The sequence below is a fragment of the Vigna radiata genome, unplaced genomic scaffold, assembly GCF_000741045.1.
Source record: "Vigna radiata var. radiata cultivar VC1973A unplaced genomic scaffold, Vradiata_ver6 scaffold_91, whole genome shotgun sequence".
NCBI lineage: Eukaryota > Viridiplantae > Streptophyta > Magnoliopsida > Fabales > Fabaceae > Vigna > Vigna radiata.
This window is the reverse complement of record NW_014543115.1, coordinates 317,430-327,752: the sequence shown is the minus strand read 5'-3', so window position 1 is coordinate 327,752 and position 10,323 is coordinate 317,430. Positions and strand designations below refer to the sequence as shown.

General features: G+C 34.0%; 1 protein-coding gene across 2 annotated transcripts; it reads left to right on the top strand.

Moving 5' to 3' along the window:
* Positions 1-3,939: 3,939 nt before the first annotated feature.
* Positions 3,940-9,502, top strand: LOC106753050 (transcription factor UNE10). 2 transcript variants are annotated; one of them, XM_014634836.2, is made up of 6 exons: positions 3,940-4,221; positions 4,316-4,766; positions 6,912-7,013; positions 7,099-7,164; positions 7,776-8,099; positions 9,140-9,502. In XM_014634836.2, the coding sequence occupies exons 1-6, from the start codon at positions 4,115-4,117 to the stop codon at positions 9,251-9,253; spliced, it is 1,164 nt and encodes a 387-aa protein (XP_014490322.1). In that variant the 5' UTR covers positions 3,940-4,114; the 3' UTR covers positions 9,254-9,502. The 2 variants fall into 2 exon arrangements, with proteins under 2 accessions (XP_014490322.1, XP_014490323.1); XM_014634837.2 differs by having other exon boundaries at positions 3,942-4,221; positions 9,170-9,294.
* Positions 9,503-10,323: the final 821 nt, after the last annotated feature.

Here is a 10,323-nt window from a genome sequence, read left to right as displayed (position 1 = left end):
ATAGGAACTTTAATCTCCAATTTCTTGAAGATTTCAATAAAGCACTTAAACTTCTTTTCTTTCCTATGATATTTCTTTTGATGAGGAAGAGGTTTTGCATATGATCTTTTCTTCTTTCCTCTCTTCCTCTTTTTCTTAATCTCCTCCCTCAACTTTCTCTTTTTTCTCTTTTCTTCTTTTCTTCTTTATTTTCGTATATTTTTTCTTTTTTCTCAACCACTGCTTTTTCTCCCTCATCATCATTATCTTCGTCAACCAACTTTTATGTTTCTTCTTCCTTTAAATCTATCTCTATCTTTCCTTCCTCAATCTTCTCCTCCTTTTTCTCCAATTTTTTCTCCTCTATCTTCTCCTCTATTTTTTCCTCCTTTCTCTCCATTTTTTTCTCATCTATCTTTTCCTTTTTCTCTCCATTTTTTTCTCCTCTATCTTTTCCTTATTTCTCTCCATTTTTTCTCCTCTATCTTCTCCTCATCATCAACCTTATCACTTTCAGAGATATTGGCTTGACATTCCTCCGTAGGGTTAACTTTTATGTTAGATAGCTGACCAATTTGTGTCTCCACATTCCTGAAGGTAACTTCATAGCTCTTGGAATCATACTTCTCCAGAAATTTGTCAAACTTTTCATTAAGGCTTTTGACTTGTTCTGTCACATCAGCTATCTGATGACATAGTTGTTGATCGTCCTCCCACGTTTCTATTGGTAAAGAGATTTTTTGTTGCCAGTGATATTGTTGCATCTCTTTCATTCTTCTATGAGAAGAAAAACTTGTATACATGTCCTGCGGAAAAAGTTCATCATTCTTTGTATTCTCCTTTATGCTTTTGACATGGTATACTTCCAAATCCATGATCCTCTAAAGAAGTTTATCAGAATTTATATTTTTCTTAAATGGAGTAATTTGTTGCTCAACAGCTTGCCCAAATTGGCTTTGATCTATGTATGAGTGAGGTTCCCACCAGTGGTTGACAGCATTTTGGTAGAATTGAGTGCCCATATAGTCAAATTCTTGTCCATACTGCATCCTGCAAACATTAGGCACAAAAACCTAGAAAATATTTATTAGAACAAAAATAAAAATAAACATAACAATCAAGTCAAACTTAATCAATTTACACTACTCGATAAGTTAAACCATGAGTCCCCGGCAACGGCGCCAAAAACTTGTTAAGTCCTTGGCAAGTGTATCAGATCGTTATCAAGTAATATAAATAGGTAAGTCCAAGTATCGTTTCCCAAAGGACTCTTAGGCCTTACTTTTCATGTAAACCAATCGTGTAAGACTTGAGAAAAGAATTAAATTGAGGTTTGAATGCAAAGAACAAAAGTAAACATGCAAATGCAATGATTCAATTGTCTAAAAGAAACTATGGTTGAATGGAGTTGTTGGAGTTTCCAATTCCATCTTATCCATCCTCATATATCTACTCTTCTTATTTAATTTGCTTATTTATCATATTGTCATCCAAACTTTCTCGGTCTACCCTTAACCCAATCCCTTGGCGAAAAGAGCCTATTACTAATTACCGGCTTGCTATCCTTAGTCTCCCTTAGTAATTAATAATGCATGATAAACGGAAGCAAAATACAATTGATCGTCCTACCTCTATCCCTAGGTGGTATTGCTTAATCAAGAAACTCCCCCCAGTTCATGACATTAGTGTACGTTCCCGTATTAATAAAGACAAACAACATTTACCGAATGAGTTAAACTATAAAAGCATTAAATATAGGTAAGGAACCCAACAATTGATAAATTATGCATATGCAAGCATATAAACTAAATAAGAATTTGGATATATGAGAGTTTCAAAAGATTACATTGTTCCCCAATGATAACGGTTTAAAAACAATTATTTTCATACTTAATTTTGATATCAAAAACACCCTTTTGACTTAGAAACTTGCTTGGAATCATGACTTTTCTTTATTTTTGTGAATAAAAGAGTTGAGGACGTGTTTTATGATTTTTTTCGTTAAATTCCCTTGATTTTGTAGGTTTTTGGAATGATTTGAAAGAATGGTTGAACTATCAAATGGTTAGAGTGCAGAAAAGTCAAATAGAATGTAGAAAAGTCAACTAGTCAACCAGAAAGTCAACCAGTTGACCAGAATGCTGAAAAGTTGACCAGAGTGCAGTTGACCAGTGCCCAGCGGTGAAATTGAGCGTCGGGCGGTGCTACGGCTTGAGGGAAACTGCCCAGCGGTGAAATTAGGCGCCGGGTGGCTGTCAGATGGGCATGGACCTGTTTTATGTTATTTTTTTATGATCTGTTTGGGCTTGGGCTTGTTTTATGTCATTTTTATGCCCTATTTAAAGGCCAGAACGTCTTAGGGTTTGTATCTTTTGATGGCTTAGGCACAGAAACACACTTTTCACCCCTTTGGGGCTAGATTTGGAGATGGTGACAACTCTCCTTTTCTCCTTTTTAGGGTTTCTATCTCTTTCATTCCATTCTTCACCTAGTTTCTCCATGACGATGGAGAACTAATCTTATTTGTTGCTGGGGAAAGATGTAACCTCTAAACTCTCATATATCAAAATTCTTATTTTATTTATATGCTTGCGTATGCTTTGATTATCAATTGTTGGGTTTCTCTTCTGCGCTTAAAGCTTTTATCGTTTAACTCATTCGATAATCGTTGTTTGTCTTTATTGATACGGGAACGTACAGTACTGTCATGAACTAGGAGAAATTCCTTGATTAAGCAATACCACCTAGGGATAGGGGGTAGGACGATCAATTGTTTTTGCTTTTGTTCTTAATGCGTTATTAATTACCAGGGGAGGCTAGGGATAGCAAGCCAGTAACTAATAATAGGCTCTTTTCGCCGAGGGGTCGGGTTAAGGGTAGACTAAGAAAGTTTGCATGACAATTAGATAACAAAGCGAAACAAATAAGAAAAGTAAATATGTGAGAGTGATTGGGTAAAATCTGAAGAGGGTTAGCAGAAGAGGAACAATGAGGCATCGGGACACTAGGGTGCTGCTTGAAGGTTTGACACTGAGACAGGACATAGCCCTTGACATTGCACCACTAACAGGGACCAAGAAACGGTCTGCGGTTGCCAGGGCGTGAAGTTGATGATGCAGAAATTGCCCAGATTGAGTTTTATCATAATAGTTGATGCAGGTGAAGGTTTTGATGGCTCATGAGGGTTGCTAATAGATGAAGAGTTGTCGTTGGCCATTAGAGGCAAAAAGAAAGAAAGGAGCAACGTCTTGTGTTGAAGAAGATAAAAAAAAACGAAGAGGATCGTGTTAGACTGATAACATATAGAAAAGTACTTGAATGAATTGATTCTATCATCGAATTACAGTAATATAAATATACAAATTGAGAACGTAATTAAAAAGAGTTAAGGTAATAAACTCCACCAATTTAATATTAATTATTATGATATCTATTATAATAATTGATATTTAACACTAATAATTAAACTAAATAAAAGGAAAATAAATATACAAAAATTAGCTAATAAAAACTAATTATTACAATTTAAAACTAATTATTATAATTGATAAACTTTAAAACCTGTTATTTTCAAATTTCACAAAAATAAGTATTATAAGGAAAATGATTGTAGGATATAATACTCTCTTTGATAGTTATGATTTTATATACTTCTTAAACCTTTTAATATAATGACTGATATAATAATTAAACTCTACTAATATAATTAGGTTTTATTAATATCACACAATTATTATCAAATATCTCAAAATATATATTAAAATATCAAAATAATATCACATGCATATTGTTATTATATCTTTGGGGATTGGGTGTATTTTGAGCTTTAATGAATTATACTATTATGGATAATGATAGGTGGAGGTACAATTTCCATAAATGAAACTCATTTTTGACTATTTATATATATACATAAAATAGATGTTAAATAGATATATAAGTGTAGATGTTAAAGTGGAAAGCAATAATGAAATAGTTGAAAAAACTGAACGAATTGTGGCTCTTATATTGGAAGGCAATCTTGCAATTATTCAAACACATGTAAGATTTCTCTGCCCTTCATCTTCTTCCACACACTCATAAGTCAAAAAGCATAACGCCTGGTTTTCCTCACACACCACAATCAAACTCTGAAATGAGCCAACGTGTCCCTAGCTGTGATGTGGACGACAACACCGTTTCCACACCAACAAAATTCCCTCTTATTTCCACCTCCAATTTCATCTCCCATGAAGTCCCAATGTAACCAATCTCTGCGCATATTTCATTCCTTATCTCATATATTATACTCTTAACTCTGGAAGATCAATTCTTTCAAATTCTATTGCTCTTGCAGGTTGGGCTACAAACTGGCATGCAAAAAGGGACAACCTTCCACCCACGAACACACCCCAGCGAACCAGACAACATGGGAAATACCTCGTACAAGTGGAACCTTGGAGTCCATAGTGAACCATGGTATCGCCAAAAACTGCCTCCAGTTACTTACTAAGGACGCCTTGGTGCCCTCTTTTCCCAAACAGGACACAGTGTTTAGCGCGGGCAAGAAGGGTTACCCCGGGCGCGTGGAGTCTGGGGTGGTGGCGCGTGGTCCCCCAACTTATGAGTTGACTGGCGGCAAAGACTCCAGTATGAGTGGTTGTGACATCTGTCCGAGGGAGTTGAGCGTCACTTTCAATTCAGCCACCATGGGTTCGCCTGAAAACACCAGTAGCTCCGCTAAGCAGTGTACGGAGACCACTGCCAACGACTACCCCCGTGATTCCTTAAGCCACCGTAGGTCGCAGGTATGACTCGTATTCATTTGAAACAAAAATACTAAATCAGTTTAATTATAGTTTATGAGTATTACATTAAGCCGTTTATTCTTTTGCAAATATAAAAGGTTATATGTTGGAAAAATTAAAATTAAAATGATTCATGTTTTACAATTTTGTTGATTGAAATGAATGTTTGTTTGTATTTCATTTGAATGATTTTCGCAGCTACAATTAATCAATTAAATATTTTCTGTTCGGATAAATATACTATGTTTTTGCTTCTAGTTCCTGTATTTCTTGTTGTTAAGTTCAAACTTTCTTTAGTTTACATTGTCCAAATGCTTACATGATAGGTATCATTTTAACGTGATGTCATCATCTCAATAATTGATACAGTCACGTGTTTTTCTGAAGAAAATGAAAATGTTTGAATACTGTAAGGATAAGTATATAACTTTTTGGCTTAATTACTTTTTTAGTCCCTAAATTAGAATTAAATTTCTGTTTGATACCCGTTTTTAAAAGTGATGTAATTTGGTTCCCATATTATTGATTTTGCTTTTATTAGGTTCATTCCGTTAAGTAGGCGTCAACAACGTTAAATATTAAGTGATATGTGAAATGGGTTATCCAGCGTGGCAAAAGAAGTTATTTTACCAAATATGAAAATATGTTTTAATAGATTTGGCCTAATGTCAAAGCACCTTAGGTAACCCTAAAGTGGAGTAGGTGTGAGGTGATCTCCAAGGATGAGAACAGGATCCTGCTCAAACTCCATAATAGGGGAAAACACCTCACCCTCTTTCCTCAACCTCACAACATCCCTTTCTAGAGCCAACTTCCCCTCCTTCCACCTCCTCACTAACAAACAATGAGAAAACATCATCAGCAATGACCTGAGCCTCCTTTGCTATTGGAAAACCTCCAATTTCGATAAAGTTGTCGACTTTAACAAAAGGATGTTTCTTTTCATTGTTGTGAGTAAAAAACGAGCTACCCTTTTTGTCGACGCTTATAACAACTCACTCCAGATTGAGTTTCTTCAACTCCTTGATTCGGGTGACGACTTTTTTATTACCCATTTGTCGAAATCGTCGCAGAGGCGGCAATTGCTGGTGAAAACGACGAGGGCGACGGTCTTGACGGGTCTGGCATCACTGAGGGGGGTGGAAACATCGTCGCTTTTTAGGCATTAGGTGATGTCGTTCAGCATTTCTACGAGGTTTGAGGCGAAGGGGCGGTCGTTGCCGACGACCTCCTGAGCGCAGCAGACCCTAGCGGCGACGACGAGCTTCATACCTTCGGTGATCTTTTGCGTGGTCTGGACGGTGTGGATTCGTTGGCAGAGCTCGTGGATGCCGCAGCGAACCAGAGGGAGGGTGGGGCGAACAGGAGAGAAGTTGGATTTTCAGAGGGAAAACATGAAATAGGAAAACTGCATTTTTCTGTTTGTTTCATAGGGGTGGTTGTGTTTTGGGTGGTTTTGTTTCGTCATTTGTTGTCTCAGTTCAAGAATGCCAATGTTGTTGTGGTTCAGTTTTGGTTTTAGTAGGTTTTAGTATGGAGAAAGGTGAGAGGTGAGTCACCTTCTTCCTCCGACCCATAGTTTCTTCTGGATTCCATGACCTCACTTTCTGATAAAATCCCAAATTCTGATTAAAAAGCCCTAATTTTTAATTTTTCATTACTTATAAACACGTAATTTATTCTTTGGCCGCCACGTTGAATAATGTAGCCCACCTCATTGCCACGACACATATAACAGATCATTTAACATTTAACGTCGTTGACGCCTACTTAACGGAATGGACCTAATAAAAGTAAAATAGTAACATGGGAACCAAATTACATCACTTTTAAAAGCGGGTATCAAACAGAAATTCAATTCTAATTTGGGGACTAAAAAGGTAATTAAGCCTAACTTTTTTTATATAAGTAAGTTTTTATTTAAAAAGGGTATTTAAATCTTTATAAATTAGTTTGTTTAGATGTATCTTTTAAAAAATAGTTTTTGACCAACTTTTAAATATTTAAAAAAAAACTATAGTTTGTTATTTAATCCAAAAGAATTAGATTTCCAACAAATTTGAAATGGGTGTTTTTGTTTTACTCACTTTTTTATGGTAATAATTTGGTGATTGTTTTTAATTATTATGTGATGGAAAATGATAGAGTGAGGTACGGGAAGAAGATTGTAAAACAAGTGGAGTTGATAGATCTTGTGAATCCAACAAAAGAATAAAAGCTTCAGCTGTACACAACCAATCTGAAAGGGTTACGTGACTCCTCTTCTGTGCACCAAAGTATCATTTTATCTTGAATTTCTTCATCATTGATTCGCTCTGTCTTTGCTTTTCAGAGAAGGAGAGATAAGATCAACCAAAGAATGAAGGAATTGCAAAAGCTGGTCCCCAATTCCAGCAAGGTAAAAAGAAGAATACTTCTGACTGAACCAGGTTTTTAGCATTATAAAATGTTCCAACACTTTTTTCAAATTCTACTCAGTCACAAACACTGACCATACATGAGTCACCTCCAACATCCTCCTTAATTAGTCACCGGTGCTCATGCCACCATTCCCATATCATACCATATCTTCTTACAGTACCTTCTTTATTAAAAAGTATTTTAAATCTAATTCATCTTTACAATTTTTTTTTTATGAAGTTAAAATTAAGGTAGGATAGGTAGGTTGCTGATACAATTATAGATATGAACAAACTCTACAAATAAATCTCAAATTCTAATATTACACTAAAAATTTATCTCACAAAATTGACATCTTATAAATAATGATTAGTTCTATTTATATATTTTAAATTGACTTGTGAAATTTAAAAAAAAAAATATACATGACATTTGTGATAAAAGAAAAGTTTCAAGTTTTGATAAATGGTGTTAAATTAATATAAATACAAACAGTTTACAGATATATAGACACTTTTGTGGAGAGAATTTTTTTGTGTGCAATATAGTGCATGTAATATATTTTACGACATTGAGAATAAGAGTTGCATGGTCTGGTTTATTTATCAGACAGACAAAGCTTCGATGCTGGATGAGGTTATCCAATACATGAAGCAATTGCAAGCACATTTGCAAGTGATGAATTGGATGAAAATGTACTCGTCGATGATGCTGCCAATCACCATGCAACAGCAACAACTTAAGATGTCCATGATGATGGCTCAAATGGGCATGGGAATGAGAATGAGTAAGGACATGGCTATGAATATGAACATGAATATGGATATGAATATGAACAACATGAACATTCCCACCATTGCTCCCATGCTCCATCTTCCTCCCTTCATGCCTATGGCTTCATGTGCTGATCGATTACTAGCAGAACCAGAAAAGGTATTGCCCCTTTTACACAGTTTAATGTTTATAATCAGATAATTATTTTTTTATGAAATATTTGACTTTATTATTGTTATGGTGTTTCTTAGATGGTTGAACTATTTTCCTGTTACAGTTTTTCATGCAGAGATAATAATTAATATTCATTTCAAAACAAAATATTTGAATGTGATTTGTTTTTAAGGCTTGTTTTGTCTATCCATTGCATTATATAATTTTTTATCATATAATTGAGAATTAGAAGTTGTTTATATAACCTTTTCGAATATAGCAAGTTTAATTTAAGACATTATATTTAAGATTGATAGTCTGGGGAGAGACTCATGAACCAATATTCTGTTTTCTATCACTCCTTGACTTATTCTGTTTTATTTTAATATAACTTATGAGACATTCATTATGATATTCTAAAGTATGTTTTTATTTTAAATGAATGAAAACAATTATAGATATTGTTGATATTCTAAAACATATAATTATATAAACCTTAAAATGAAAACAATTATCTTTTTTCTACATGTCTTCTAAAATTTTCTTTTAATGCATAAAAATCAGTTTAAAATTTATTAGATGGTTATTGACTATCATTTAAAGAGTGTTACGTGTCATTCTAATATAATAAATCAAAAAATGTAAATAATATCACATGTTTTTAAAAGTTTAGGATTAACACAGATAATATTAAGCAACAGATGAAAGTAATAATTAATATTTGTAATCTTACGTACATTTTATTAAAAAAAGCTTATAGTTTATCTTAAAATTAACATCTAAACATTACTTTGATGATTGTGATAATTTTGAAATTTATTAAAATAAATAATTTTACAAAACTGTATAGATATATATTTGTTAAAATAGTCCCCTATATTTGTTTCTGATTCCTTCCTGGTTATATGATAACAATGCAATTATTGTGTTACTTTTTTAAACATAAATAGCACCTATAATATATATCTATATATATATATATATATATATATATCTATATATATATATATATATATATATATATATTATATCTCTCTATATAACAGCTGTTGCTAAAGAAGAATAACTTGATGCAGTCAGAGACAGTGGATGCATACAGTAAGATGGTTGCTCTGTATAATCAGATGTATCATCCTCCAGATTCAAGTTCCAAGAAATGAGTTCTACTGTTCTACCTACTCAAGAGTATCATAAGCTTGTGTGTGTATATCTGTTAGAAAGATTGAACTGAAGAGACAACAGTTTTCTTTCTTCTTTTTCTTTTGTACAAGCAAAATAAAATGTAATTTCTTTGTACTCCAATAGTACAAAGATGATGTGCATTATCAGACGTGCTTCCTTCTGTTCATTATTAGTATTTTTTATAATGAATAATAAAGTTTGAATATAAGATGTTATTCAAAGTTTTAGATGAATATCTTACCATGTCTTAAAGAAGGGACTTGTTGCAGTTTTTATTATGATTTCCATGTTTTAGTAGAAGTGTTTGTCTTAGATTAACATTAGCTTTTATGATTTCCAGGTTTTAGTAAAAGTGTTTATCTTAGTTAGACTAACATTGTGTGTCTTGTGATAACGGTTGAAAAACTTTTACTTTTATATTTAAATTTGACATTAAGCACACCCTTTATGACTTAGAATTAGTTTGAAATCATGTATTTTGTTTAAGTTAGAGAATAAGAGAGTCAAAGTTGGTTTTCTTGGTTTTATGCTTGGTTTTCTCTTGATTTTGTAGGTTTATTGAATGATATGAAAGAAGGGTTGAAGTATCAAGGAGTTGCAGTACAGAAAAGTCAACCAGAATGCAGAAAATTCAACCAGTCAACCAGAAAAGTCAACCAGAATGCTGAAAAGTCAACCAGAGTGCAGTTTTGTGCCGCACGGAGAGTTGGACAATGATAACACGTTGGGCGGTGATAACACTGTCGGGCGGTGGACTCGGGACCAATTTTTCATTGTTTTTGACCTGGGCACTGCTGGGGGTGATTCTAAGTGTCGCGCCTACCGTCGGGCGGTGAAACCACAGTCGGGCAGTGTACTAATGGGCGTGGGCCAAAATTTTGTTATTTTTCTGTGCTATATATAGATCCAGACGAACCAGAAGGGGTATCTTTTGACAGAAAGAGGCACAGAAACACTCTTTTGACCCATCGGAGGCGGATTTTGGATTCGGGAACTCCAATCAATCAAATCTAGGGTTTATCTTTTCATTCTTTCCATTATTTTCATC

Bases quoted from the DNA above. Each gene is read 5' to 3' on its own strand.
- LOC106753050 (XM_014634836.2), top strand. From the start codon at position 4,115: ATGAGCCAACGTGTCCCTAGCTGTGATGTGGACGACAACACCGTTTCC. The intron at 4,222-4,315 runs GTAACCAATCTC...TTGCTCTTGCAG, and splicing joins ATCTCCCATGAAGTCCCAAT to GTTGGGCTACAAACTGGCAT. The intron at 7,014-7,098 runs GTTACGTGACTC...TTTGCTTTTCAG, and splicing joins TACACAACCAATCTGAAAGG to AGAAGGAGAGATAAGATCAA.